General features: G+C 40.7%; 1 protein-coding gene across 1 annotated transcript in view; it reads left to right on the plus strand.

The window, feature by feature from the left end:
- Positions 1-15,118, plus strand: part of sh3yl1 (SH3 and SYLF domain containing 1) — a 180,782-nt gene that overhangs the window by 123,894 nt on the left and 41,770 nt on the right. The window contains exons 6-8 of the mRNA XM_078541874.1: positions 1,371-1,499; positions 5,982-6,144; positions 9,536-9,599. Coding sequence (XP_078398000.1) covers positions 1,371-1,499; positions 5,982-6,144; positions 9,536-9,599 — 356 coding nt within the window. The remainder of the gene's footprint in view (positions 1-1,370; positions 1,500-5,981; positions 6,145-9,535; positions 9,600-15,118) is intronic.

Here is a 15,118-nt window from a genome sequence, read left to right on the forward strand (position 1 = left end):
TGAGGTGGAAAGGAATGCAGAGAGTGTCAAATTCAGGAGAATAAGGAAACCTGTTGACAGATAGCTTTGGAGAAAGTTTCAGGAACATGGAAGGGCAAGGCTGTGGAGGGGCTTGAAGATGAGAAGAAGGATTTTAAGTTTGATGGAGTTTGACGAGCAAATGGAAGTTCTCAAGTCCAGCGATAATGTGGGAGCTGAACTTGTGGGATGTGCAGTTGATGGTGTTTTGGACAGCCTGCAGTTATACAAAGAGCTAATAACATTTTGGACAAGCTGTGGTATATAAAGGGTAGAAATCAAGACCCTGGCGAGGAGAGCTTTAGAGGAGTTAAGCAAGCCAGAGATGATGAAAGATTGTCTTGGGTGGAAGAGAGTGGTGTTGGCCAGGTGGAAATAGGCAGTCTTGGTGGGAGCTAAGTTGAATCACAACTGAGATATCAGACAGAATTTCATGATTTTGCAATGTCAGGTTCAGCCTGAGCAGAACAGAAGACTGGGGTGTAGCCTTTTTGGCAGGAACTACAAAGGATAGCTTTAGTCTTGATTATCTTTGGTTGATGAAAGCCCTTATTGATCTTGCAGTTTAATACCGGAATGTCGGTGGTGTAGTCATAAGTGGTAGAGTTGAAAGGATATTGGGAATTAATTTATAGTATTAAATCAGACCAGTGACATTATTGCAATGTCCTACCATGCATACAAAATTCATGAAGTTCTTATGAGATATTATCATAACATTATGACCCCTTAAGTTATACTTTAATGTTATTAAAAAGAAAAATCACATATTCATAACCCATAATTATTCATCCTGTAAAAATATCTTTAAAATAGTTTTATTAAAGAAAGAACTTGCATTTGTTTAGCAACTTTCAAGACCTCAATGCCTCAAAGTGCTATACGGCCATAAGTTACTTTTGAAATGTAATCACTATTGTCACGTAGAGAAACACGGCAGTTAAATTGCACACCACAAGATCTCAAAAAGCAATATGATGACAATCATATCATCTGCTTTAGTCATGTTTGTTGAGGATTATATATTGGTTAGAGCACGAAGATTGCTCACCTGCTCTTTGAATAGTGCCATGGAATCTTTTACATCCACCTGAGAGGGCAGATAGTCCCAGTTTAACACCTCATTTAAAAGGTAGTACTTCTAAAAATCCAGCAATATTGCGCTGCAAGTGTCAGCTTAGATAATGCACTCGAGTCTCTGGAGTGGGACTTGAAACATGTTGACTCGGAAGCAATACTGAGTCAAGGCTGATGCCATTATGACTAACAAAAGTAAAATAGTACCTGTCTATGCATTTTTTACTTTGCTGTACTGTGCTGCTTATAAACATAAAATATGTGTTGTTTTCCAGAAACTTAGAGGGAGATGTTGCTATAAGAAGTTCAGCTGCAGTGTACACCTACTGCAAATCACGTGGGTTGTTTGCTGGAATATCATTAGAAGGCTCTTGTTTGATTGAAAGAAAAGAGACCAATCGCAAGTAAGTTGTAGTCAGAACCTAGAAGTGTTCTTCATTTAGTTATGTACAACATATTGTACAAAAACCAAATGACATATGTATGTTGGCATACTGCTTCACAGAGTCATAGAATGCAGGTTCTGGTCTCAGAATTTATCACATGATGAGTACGCACTTCCAGAAGGAGATATAAGGGAGACACCAAGTGGTGGCAAAGCACATAACAGCTAGACTTAGGCTGTCAGAAGAGGAAAATCCACTTTTTCCATTTGTTAACTGTGTTAATATATCTTGTACGTTCTTGTAATATCTCCTGTATACCTGACACTGTCTATAGGCAAAATCTTTATTTTGCTTTTTTTTCTTAATTGTAAACAGTTATTTCACTGCCGATTAATAGAACAATATGCTGTTATTGAATTAAAATTTGACTTAGCTGAATAATCGTCAGCATTATTGATATTAACAAAGAACTTAGAATACAGATTTTTAAATTGGGGACTGATTCTAAAGACCTGGTTTGAAGTGTGTTTTAAAAGGCCAAAAGTTAATTTTAATGTTACATTAACTATATCTCATGTCTAATAGCATACCAAAATGCCGGAATACTCTTCGAGTCATAGAGTTTCAAAACCTATTATTCATTACTTCATTAATGATAACAGGGCCAAGTTTCTGCTTGTTCTCTGTAGTTATATTAGTTTAATTCAAGCAGAATCAGTGCAAAGCCCAAAACCATTTATGCTGTGTATTCACAATCTTTTATACTGGATCAACATTTAATTTGCCCAAATCGGGCACTGTCCACACAATATTCCAAGTCTCCAGGTCAAAATAGTGAGATTCTGCTGAATGCGTTGATTCTGCATGGCCCTTCATGTGCTCATTTTCATCGGTGACTGGCACTGGTAGGCACATTTTAAATGTTTATTTCTATTAAAATATTTAATATGCTAAGAAACTGATCAGTGTACACCAATAGAGCTACTAAATGGTTCAGCATGGTTTTTGCTTCAGGTCATTTTCAGTGGCTTTAAATCAGGTTACTTCCAGGTAGAGAACTGGATAATCTTATTAAAATATTTATTTTTAGTGATCAACCCATTTTCAGGTGCATTTTTAAAATAACTGCACCTATCTGCTTTTTTAATTCATTTCTTCAGGGGTGTGGACATCACTCGCGAGGCCAGCATTTATTGCTCATCCTTAATTGTCTTGAGAAGGTGTTGAGCCACCTTCTTGAACCATTTATCCATTTGGTTAAGGTACTCTCACAGTGCTATTAGGGGAAAGTGTTCCAGGATTTTATCCAGCGATGATGAAGGAATAGCGATATATTTCCAAATTAGGTTGATATGTGATTGGGGAAAAATTGAAGGTGGCCCCATAAACAACCCCATCCTCATGATGGAAGACGAACAGCAATAAATGCTAGCCTTGCCAGTGATGTCCACATTCCTGATGAAGTAGATAGGTGCAGTTATTTTAAAATAGATGCTCCCATGCATCTGCTGTACTTGTCCTTCTAGGTTGCAGGGTAAGGAGGTGCTGATGAAGAAGCCATGATGAATTGTTGCAGTGCATCTTGCCGATGGCACACACTCTGCCTGTGGTGAAGGGAGTGAATGTTTAAAGTAATCAATTGGCTGCCAGTCAAGCATGCTTCTTTATCCTTAATGGTGATGAGCTTCTTGAGAGTTGTTGGAGCTGCACTTATCCAGGCAAGAGGAGAATGTTCCACCATACTCCTGCCTTGTGCATTGTAGATGGCCGACAAGCTTTGAGGAATCAGGATGTGTTACTTGCTGCAGACCTCTTAGCCTCTGACCTGCTCTTGTAACCACAGTATTTATATGGCACGTCCAGCTATGTTCAGGATGTTGATGCTGAGGGATTCAGTAAAGGTAATGCCATTGAATGTCATGGGGTGGCACTTAGACTGTCTCTTGTTGACAATGCTCATTGCCTGGCACTTGAGTAGTATGAATACTTGCCACTTAAGAACCCAAGCCTGAATGTTGTCCGGTCTTGTTGCATGTGGGCATGGACTGTTTCATTAACTATGGACTTGCAAATGGTACAGAGCACTGTGCAATGTTGAACATCCCCATTTCAAATTTTACGATAGAAGGATAGTCATTGATAAAGCAGCTAAAGATGGTTGGGCCTTGGACATTGTACTGAGGAACCCCTGCAGCAATGTCCTGAGGCTGAGATGATTGGCCTCCAACAATTAAAACCACCTTCTTTTGTGCTAGCTATAACACCAGCCAATAGAAAGATTCCCCCCTGATTCCCATCAACTTCAATTTTACTAGGGCTCCTTGATGCTCCACTCAGTCAAATGCTGCCTTGATGTCAAGGGATAACACTCTCAACTCACCTTGAGAATTCAGCCCCTTTGACCACATTTGAACCAAGGCTGCAATGAAGTTTGGAGTTGAGTGGTCCTGGCAGAATCCAAACCGAGCATCACTGAACAAGTTACTAGTGAGTAAGTGCCACTTGAAAGCACTGTCAACGACACTCACCCACCACTTTGCTGACGACTGAGAGTAGACCTATATACCAATGATTGGCCGGATTGGATTTGTCCTGTTTTTTGTGGACAGTACATACCTGGGCAATCTTCCACATTGTCAGCTAGATGCCAGTGTTATAGCTGTACTGGAACAGCTTTGGCTAAGAGGCACAGCTAGTCTTGAAGGGCATGTCTTCTGTACTGCAGCCAAGATGTAATCAGTTCCATAGCCTTTGCTGTATCCATGGTGCTGAACCATTTGTTGATATGGAGTGAATCAAATTGGCTGAAGACTAACATCTGTTACAGTGGGAACCTCAGATAGAGGTCAAGATTGTTCATCCACTTGGAACTTCTGGTTGAAGATGGTTTCAAACACCTTAGCCTCGTCTTCTGTACTGAAGGGCGGGTCCCTGTCATTTTTGAGGATGAGGATGTTTATGGGGCCGCCTCCTCCTGTTAGATGTGAAATTGTCCATCGCCATTCACAACTGGATGTCTTCGTACTGCAGAGCTTTGACCTGATCCATTGGTTGTGGGATTGCTTAGTGACGTATCTTTTTCCTTCTGCTGTTAAGCATGCACATTGTCCTGTGTTCACCAGGTTGACACCTCATTTTTAGATACATCGGTGATTCTTGTGGCATGCTCTTCATTCCTTATTGCATCAGGTTTGGCCCTCTGGCTTGATGATGATTATAGAGACAAGTATACCCTGAACCAGGAGATTACAGATTGTGGTGGAATACAATTCTGCTGATGCTGATGGCCCACACTGATTCATGGGTGTCCAATTTTGAGCTACTAGATTTGTCCTGAATCAATCCCATTTAGTATGGGGGTAGTGCCCCACAACACGATGGTGAGTGCTTTTAGGACTTTGTCACCAGAGGGGCAGTATGGTTACAAGTGCTGTAATGGACAGATGCTTCAACGATGGGTAGATTGGCGAGGATGAGGTCAAAAGTAGGTTTTTACCTAGTGTTGGTTCTCTCACCACTTGCGGCAGGCCCACTCTGGCAGCCATGCCCCCCAGGACTCAGCCAGCTTGGTCAGTAGCAGTGTTACTGAGTTACTTTTAGAGATGGACATTGAAGTACTCACGAAGATACATTTCATGTCTATGCCATCTTCAAGTGGTGTTCAACATGGAGGTGCACTGACTCATCAGCTGAGGTATGGTGTTAGATGGCAAATAGCTGGAGTAATCTTCGCCCATGTTTGACCTGATGCCATGAGACTTCATGGGTCTGGGGCCAGTGTTAAGGACTCCCAGGGTCACTCTATTCCACCTGTATACCATGGTACTACCATCTCTAGTGGATCTGTCCTACCGGTGGGTCACCCGTTTTTGGGTGCAATTTCTTGTTTTGCAGAGATCTTCCCCCAGTATATTGATCTCTCCTTCAATTTTACTCCTCAAGGACTATTCAGTCTGGTTAGTATATTATGGTGCTGTATTGTTCACACGTAATTCAGTCCACTTATGCTATTCCTGTATGAATGGAGTATTCAAGTTTATAATGCAAAACTGAATTGTGGACATCTTTCCTTAATATAAGACTGCATATTGTGTATGAAATCAGTTAGTTCCTTTTGTTTTTCTAAACCTTTCTACATAAATGTGTATATGCTTGAAAAAGAAACACTTAAAAAGGTATGGGGGAAGGACAAGGAATAAGTAGAAAGCTCTTTCACAGAACTCCTAAATTGGGCTGAATAGCTTCCTTTGGTACTGTATGTTTCCGTGACTCTATGTAGACTTACTTCCTTAACTAAAATAATACCTGTGTGAAATGATTTTTAGCCTTGTGTATTAATAATGCCTTAAAAATATAATGTACACATGCTTATAATGTACTGTTTGAGTTTTAGGTTAATTTGTAAAATGTACAATAATTTCACATTTATGCAACAGTGTCTAATGCAGAATGTTCTACTTGTCTGAAAAATGTTTGTCCATGAAAATATTTGTTAAATAGGTTTTACTGCCAGGACATCCGAGCATGTTCAATTTTGTATGGAGATGTCGAGCCTCCAGCTGTAGCCCAAGAACTGTATGACATACTGGACATTTTCACTGAGCAGTACCAAAAAGAAGAACAACGTGGAAATAAAAGAAAAGTATCAAGAGCACAGACAAAGGTTTGTGAGCTGTTTTGTTATGTACAAAATAGGAGTGTTTTTTTAATCAGCCAGAAACAGATTTTTTCAGTCTGATTTTTGTACCAGAGCCGAAGTAAAGATTCCAATTAAACCAGTTGCATAGTACCTTGGATGCATTAGATTGTGTCCTACTGTCCTCAGACACTATATAAAGGGGGACATGTTAGAAACTGTATTTTAGACTGCTTCCACATTAGTAAGTGAACAAAAACGCTACAATGTTTAAAATAGAAGTTGTAACAACAAGATAGCTTAATCAAAATCCTGAACAGTTAAAATGTTGCCTATCTTCCTTTATGCTATCTTCAGGATAACTGATTCAAAGCATGTCGAAAAAGCCTTTCTCTTATTGTCATTTACCTTAATTCAGGTGTCAACCTTAGACCAGTTGGTTTAGACCAGTTCCTCTCTCTGAGTCAGAAGGATACACGTTCAAGCTTCAAAGACTTGAGCGCACAATATAGGCTGATGCCAGTGCAGCACTGAGAGGAGTGGTAGACTGCTGGAGGTGCAGCCTTTCAGATGAGATGGTAAACCAAAGCCTCATCCGCCCCATCAGGTGGGCGTAAAAGATTTCATGGGATTAGTCAAAGAAGGTTGGAGGAGTTCTCCTGGCTTCCTGGCCAACGTTTATTTCCCAACCAACAATCTCGAAAATAGATTGTGTGCTCTGTGGAGTCTTGTGCAAAAATTGGCAGTCCATTTTCATGCATAATAAAAATGACTGCACTTCAAAAGTACTTAGTTAACTACAGTGAACAGAGAGACATTTATGTAGCTTACACTTATCAAAAGTATTTACTTATCCCACATTCTCATTCTCATAATAATATGCCTTTTGAACAAGTTTCACTTGTTCTTTACTGAAGTATTGATCAACAATAAGCCTTCCCTGGTCAATTTGTTTAACCTGATTCTACCTATCTTTGAAATTAATCCTTTTAAAATGATATAACTCTCTCTGCATCCTATATTTTTTTAAATCCCTGGTCATATTAAACTTCATTTTTTTTCTGGGCTCTCAGTAATCCGGCAGTACCACAATTTCCATTTTCTGAAATTTACCTAGATAAATTGCCATTGCCGAGTCAATATTTGTACTATTCTTGAGATTAATAGATTTTCTTTGGTCCAGTAGGATTTATGTGTTTTTAAAAAATATTTGTTAGCATTTTGACCAATTCTAAGCCATGCTACCTCTGACTATTTCCACATCCAAAGTGGGGGGCCTACAAATTGTAGCTGAATATTCCTTTAATGTGACCTATGACCCTTTTATTTTCTCAGTGCATAGCTTAACCTTTACTATTAAGTATAACATATTCATCATCTGAAGAATGTTAACGACCAGAACAAATGACAACGAATAAGATATTTAACAAAATCAAAAAGAATGTTTAAGTTTAAAATTACATTTACCTTTATTGTCACTGAGTAGCATTATAAAACACATAGGGATCGATTTTCACTATTAGCACTTGGGCCAACTGCAGAAAGCAAAAGTGATGCACATACTCCTAACAGAACCCATTGGATTTTCATTCTATTAATTTCAATGGAAGGCAAATCTGAATTGTTATGTTAGCAGTATTCAAACTGCCCACCAATCATCCTTTCTGTGTTCTGCCCAGGTGGTCAAAGTAAAAGTCTACTCTATACTTCTAGCGTTTTAATTGAGCATACTTTAAAATAGCAGTCAATTTTCTGGCATGCAAGATAGAATCCAGAGAAGTGTTTCCAAGCCCAGTAACATTGTAGAAATGAATTCAAAGCAAATTGCAAAAATAATGAAATAACTTCAATACTTAATGGTTTGAGAAAATTTTAAGTTTGCTTTCAATACTGTTGAGCAGTAAGATATAAGAAAAGAAAGTAATTACGGTTATACAGAGTTCATAGCATGTCCTCAGGATTTCACAAAGTGTTTCATAGGCAATAAATTACTTTTAAACTGTGGTCACTGTTATGTAAGGAAACTTGGCAGTCAATTCATTTAAAGTCCCACGAAAAGCAAATGAGATAAAAGTTCATCTTTTTGATAGTTGAAGGAGTCTTCAGGCCAGGTCACCAGACCAACTCCTATACTGTTCTTTGAAAAGTGCCGAGGCACCTTTTATGTCAACGTGAAGGGTCATGCAAAGCCTTCATTTAACTTGTCACGACACCTCCAACAATGCGACAGCCCCTCAGGACTGCACTGAAATACATTTTAGAATATATGCTGAAATACAGAAGTGGAGCCTGAACCCACAACCTTGTTTGGGAGGCTGCAGTTTTGCCAGATAAGCCAAGCTGACCCCACTTTGACAATTTATCTAGTTTACTGGACCTAACTGTCGTCTTTACACCATGGCCATCCAGTCTCTGCAACTCCATCCCCGACCAGGACAGTTTGAGGGCTTGCCATTTCTTCTTCTTTGAATGGAGGACCAGCCAGTCTCCATCCACCACTGCTATCTGCCCTCTACCTGTACCTAGTCTCACATTGAACAGTTTCTCTTCTGATTCCACTCACTTCCTCCAGATAAAAGGTATTGCTATGGAAACCCATATGAGTCCTAGCTATGCCAGTCTTTTTGCGGGATACTTGAAACACTGTTTGTTCCAGTCCTACTCAGGTCCCCTGTCTCATCTGCTTCCCTGGTAAGTTGATGACTATATCCATACCTTTTCCAGCTCTTACACTAGACTTAAAAATTCATCGACTTTACCTCCAATTTTCACCCTTCCCTCATCTCCTTCTGATGCCATGCTCAGTCAAATGCTGCCTTGATGTAGAAGACAATCACTCTCACCTCACCTCTGGAATTCAGCTTTTTTAACCATGTTTGGATTATGGCTGTAATGAGGTCTGGAGCAGTGTGCCCTAGCAGAACATAAACTGAGCCCTGGTGAGAATTTTTGGGGGAAAGTAGGAAGTAAACCTGAGCGCCTAATGTATACAGTTTTGTTTAATTCTTTTATATACAATAAAGTTTTTTTTTTTGCTTTAAAAATAAAAAGTGAATTCTTGTGGTCTAGTTCTATTGGTTAAAACAAGATATTCAGATTTCTTATTGAATGCTAACTGGATCGTAACACTTATTCAAATATGCCACTGTGGTTGGGATGTTGTCACGGCCCATAACCTTCACTGCATTCGATCTGCTCAGCCATTTCTTGCTTTTGTGTTGAGTAAATTGAATTGGCTAAAGACCGGTAACTGTGATAGTGTGGACCTGAAAAGTAGACCGTGATGCATCGTCCAATTGGCAGTTCTGGCTGAAGAGAGTTGCAAATGCTTCAGCAAATGGGCTCCACCATCACTGAGGGAGTACAAATGCAATCACTTTTGTTCTGATTAACTGCATTATTTTCTTTAATTCGGCAGGCCAAAGAATCACAAAAATCTTCACCCAGACCACAGCGTACATCTGTGAATGGAGGATTAGGAGGTATCTCTAATAATGTCATTATAATGCATTGTATTTCAGCTTACACTTTTGCCCCAGACACAAAAGGCATGTTGAATCCCAGTCATATATGCCTCCATATAAACCATGGTTTGCGTTCATAACTGGGGCTGACACACTCCAGTGCAGTTCTTCAGATGAGGTGTTAAACTGAGGTCCTATCTGACTTAACTCTGGGAATGTTATTGATTTTGTCCCATAACTTGAAGTACTACAGGGTGTTTCAATGTCCTGGTAACATTCCTACTTCAGTCAATACCACTGAAAAACTGATGACCTGACCTTTCATCTTATGGCTGTTTGTGGGCCACTGCTAGCACCAAATGGCTGCATTTGCCTCTGCAGCAGCAGTCATTGCACTTAAAAAAAAATATGTATAGTTTTGTGTTAAATGCTTCAACTTGTTTTGAGATAATAAGCTTCAATACAGATGCAGATATAATAATGACTGTAAAGTAATCATTGTCAACGTTGTCTGAAATAATTCCCTCCTTATAGGATGAAACTTAATCCACATGTCCATGCTTAATGCATTAATATATTTATCTGCAGTGATATAACTATTATCACCTCCCAATTTGAGTTATTCAAAATATGTTAATGGCACTTAAGTTAATACAAACAAATGGATAATAACGAATGGGTTATTCTGTTATTCTATTCCATGTGCCAAATTGCAGTACTGCTGAAAAGAGAGACATATTGCAGAACCTTTTCATCTTGTATTTATCGGGACAAATGCAAGAATGCCAAATTTCAAATGATCAGAACAATTTATACTACAGGAGAAAAGGGTGCTGCTTGGTTAGCAAGTCAAATCTTATTGGCCAAGGCATTTCCATGGAGAAGGCAATGGGGAACTGCAGGTCTCTCAGGTAATTCAAAAAGGAACAAGGCTTGAACATATTCCTTTTATTAGCAGAGAATGGGCCCCTCCATATGACTATGTCACTTCTAGAAACTGTAAATGAGCCAGGTTACGAGCTTGACTGATTATCTTAAATTGTTTGTTAGTGTAGCTATTGCTGAACGATCTTGAGTGCACTAAGTGTGGCTCAGTTGCGAATCACATCTAGCAGTAGATGTTTTGTTTTGGGTTTTGCAAGCATGGGCTGGTTGAGTATTGTCTGTACTTTGCCTATTACAAAAAACTAAAGGAACATGCTGTTGATTTGATCAGCCGATTGCTGGGACATATGGCCTGCTCGCCTGGCATCACATAAATACTGAAATTCATGCACAACTTTGCTCAATTGTGTGGTAGGCAGAATGTCATTTTGGACTGACGGCAGCATCCTATTAGTGGAAAATATCATTCCTGTGACCACCGCACATTAGCAGCGTGAAATGACTTCCTCAACCTGTTGTTCAAATTTTTGAGGTACATTGCCTTTCCAGGGTAATTTCAGGTAGACCAGTCACTTTTCAGGTCCAAAAGCAGCAGCACTTGGCCCATTTGTAAATTTGCATGATACACGGTGAGCAATGATCTGATCAGAATAGCCTTTCTTCCACGGCATAGCTTTGATGTGCTCTATTCCTGCATCAAGCTTGCAAGGTGAGCTGGTGTGATTCCAGGTACAGACTGTACTTTTTATTTGTTCACGGCATATGAGTGTCACTGGCTAGGCCAGCATTTATTGCCCATCCCTAATTGCCCTTGTTCAGAGGCACATTATTACGGATCTGGAGTCACATTTAGGCCAGATCAGGTAAGGACAGCAGATTTCCTTCCCTAAAGTACGTTAGTGAGCCAGATGGGTTTTTACAACAATTGACAATGGTTTCATGGTCATCATTAGACTTAATTCCAGATATTTTATTGAATTCAAATTCCATCATCTGCCGTGATGTGATTCGAACCTGAGTCCCCAGATCACCCTGGGTCTCTGGATTACCAGTCCAGTGACAATACCACTATGCCATCGCCTCCCCCTCCACCTGATCAGACTGATCAAATCAACAGCATGTTCCTTTAGTTGTTTGTAATAGGCAGAGTACAGACAGTACTCAACCAGCTACGCTTGCAATACCCAAAACAAATTGTCTACTGTTACATGTAATTCTGTAATTTGGCAGCACTTGCTGAACAATCCTGAGTGCACTAACAAACAAATTAAGATAATCCATCGAGCGTATAACGTGGCTCATTTACGCTTGCTAGAAGTGACATACGTTCATACGCAGTGACCCATTTTTTGCAACAAAAAGGAATATGTTCAAGCCTTGTGCATTTTCTGAATTACCCAGGAACCTAGAGAGCCTATAGTTCCCATTGCTTTTGCCACGGCAATGCCTTGGCCAATCAGATTCAACTTGCCAACTAATCAGCACCCTTTCCTCCTCTATTATAAATTGTTACGATTGTTTAAAATTTGGCATTCGTGCATTTCTGATGAGTGCAAGAGGAAAGGCTTCAGCAACATGCCTCTCTTTTCAGCAGTATACAAGTACTGTACTGCCAAGCAACAATTTGCAATGGGGGAAGGCGGCGGCGTAGTGGTATTGTCACTGGACTAGTAATCCAGAGACCCAGTTCTAGGGACCTGGGTTCGAATCCAATAAAAATCTGGAACTTAAAAGGTGACGATGTCCATCACCAAGATTAGCTTGGTAGTACCACTACAGACCTCATCCTCACCAACCAGTCTACTGCAGATACATCTGTCCATGATAGTATCGATAGGAGTGACCACCCTTGTTGTGTGACATTACCACCCTGCTAAATGTGATAGATTTCAAACAGACCTAGCAACTCAAGACTGGGCAACCATGAAGCTCTGGTGGGTCAGCAGCAGCAGAATTGTACTCGACCACAACTTATAACCTCATTGCCACTAAGCCAGAGGATCATCCCTGGTCCAATGAGGAGCAGCACCAGGCATACCTAAAAATGAGGCATCAACCTGGTGAAGTTACAACACAAGATTACTTGCGTGTTAAATAGCAGAAGCAGCAAGTGATAGACAGAGCCAAGCGATTCCACAACCAACGGATCAGATCTAAGCTTTGCAGTCCTGCCACATCCAGTCATGAATGGCGGTGGGCAATTAAACTCACTGGAGGAGGGGGCTCCATAAATATCCCAATCCTCAATGATGGGGGAGCCCAACACATCAGGACAAAAGATAAGGCTGAAATATTTCCAACAATCTTCAGCCAGAAGTGCCGAGTGGATGATCCATCTCCTCAGGAGAACTCCAGCATCACAGATGCCAGCCTTTAGCCAATTTGATTCACTCCACATAATATCAAGAAACAGCTGAAGGCACTGGACACTGCAAAGGCTATGGACCTTGACAATTTTCCGGCAGTAGTACTGAAGACATGCTCCAGAACTTGCCATGTCCCTAGCCAAGCTGTTCCAGTACAGCTACAATACTGGCATCTATTCGGCAATGCAGAAAATTGCCCAGGACAAATCCAACCTGGCCAATTACTATCCCATCGGTCTACTCTCGATCATCAGCAAAGTGATGGAAAAGATCATCAACTGTGCTATCAAGCAGCACTTGCTTAACAATAACCTGCTCGCTGATGCTCAGTTTAGTTCCGCCAGGGCCAGTCAGCTCCTGAGCTCATTACAGTGTTGGTTCAAACATGGACAAAAGAGCTGAGCTCAAGAAGTGCGGTAAGAGTGACCATTTAACCAAGTGTGGCATCAAGAAGCCCTAGCAAAACTGCAATCAATGGGAATCAGGGGGAAAACTCTCCACTGGTTGGAGCCATACCTAACACAAAGGAAGATGGTTGTGGTTGTTGGAGGTCAATCATCTCAGTAGTCATTTGTTGTAAAAAAAAAAAATCCATTTGGTTCACTAATGTCCTTTAGGAAAGGAAATCTGCTGTCTTTATCTGGTCTGGTCTACATGTGAATCCAGCCCTAAACCAATGTAGTTGACTCTGAAATGGCCTAGCAACCAACTCCCTTCTTGAGGGCAATTAGGGATGGGTAAAAAATGCTGGACCAGCCAGCGACGCTCATATCCCATGAACAATTTTTTTTTAAAGTTCCAGGACAACACCGCAAGAGTTCTCCAGGGTGGTATCCTCAGCCCATCATCAGCTGCTTCATCAATGATCTTCCATCCATCATAAGGTCAGAAGTGGGGATGTTCGCTGATGATTGCACAATGTTCACCATTCGCAACTTCTCAGATACTGAAGCAGTCCATGTCCAAATGCAGCAATATCTGGACAACATCCAGGCTTGGGCTGACAAGTGTCGAGTAACATTCGCGCCGCACAAGTGCCAGGCTATAATCATCTCCAACAAGAAAGAACCTGACCATCACCTCTTCACATTCAATGGTATGACCATTGCTGAATCCTCCACTATCAACCCTGGGGGTTATCATTGACCAGAAACTAAACTGCACTAGCCGTATAAATACTGTGGCTACAAGAGCAGGTCAGAGGCTCAGAATCCTGTGGCGAGTAACTCGGTTCCTGACTCCCCAAAGGCTGCCCACCATCTACAAGGCACAATTCAGGAGTATGATTGAATACTCTGCACGTGCCTGGATGAGTGCAGCTCCAACAACACTCAAGAAGCTCAACACCATCCAGGGCAAAGCAACCCACTTGACCGGCACCTGATCCACAAATATTCACTCCCTCCACCACTTATGAACAGCGGCAGCAGCGGGTACTATCTACAAGATGCACTGCAGGAACTCACCAGGACTCTGAGACAGCACCTTCCATCCAACAACCACCACCATCTAGTGCAGCAGACACATGGGAACACCATCAACTGGAAATTCCCCTCCAAGCCACTCACCATCTGACTTGGAAATATATCGCCATTCCTTCACTGTCGCTGGGTCAAATCCTGGAACTCCCTCCCTAACAGCACTGTGAGTATACCTGCACCACATGAACTGCAGGGGTTCAAAAAGGCATCTCATCATCTCAAGGGCAATTAGGGATGGGCAATAAATGCTGGCCTAGCCAGGGATGCCCACATCCCATGAACGAATGAAAAAATAGTAAAATATCTTGTGTATCACTATGTATGTGTTCCCCACTGATAAAATGTAAATATTTCAACTATCAGTTTCAAAGATTACTTTTAATATTTATTTTCATTTGCAGTGTCTTGAAATTATATCACAAATGGGTATGGTTTAGGTAGAATAACAGATACTTAGTGAACAGTACAGTTTGCCCTTTTACTACTAATAGACGTAATTCTGCACTATTCCTAATATGGGACCATACCTTAAAATGCTTTACATTAAAGATTGCAAAACAATGGATGTTCAGCAGGAACATTTAACATTGAGTAGATTGGGAAATGAAAAGCACAAAAGTGTTTTAAGGATAGAGTGTGCAAAGAACTGAACAGAATAGAATGATACAGCACAGAAGCAGGCCATTCAGTCCTTTGGGTGTGGGCTAGCTATTTAGTCGAGCTATCGAATTAATTCCACTTCCATGCTTTTTCACCACAGTCCTGTAAATTTTTCCCCATCAAGTTTTTATCCGATTTTCATTTA

The sequence above is a fragment of the Cetorhinus maximus genome, chromosome 5 (genome assembly GCF_964194155.1).
Source record: "Cetorhinus maximus chromosome 5, sCetMax3.hap1.1, whole genome shotgun sequence".
In the NCBI taxonomy this organism is placed as follows: Eukaryota; Metazoa; Chordata; class Chondrichthyes; order Lamniformes; family Cetorhinidae; genus Cetorhinus; species Cetorhinus maximus.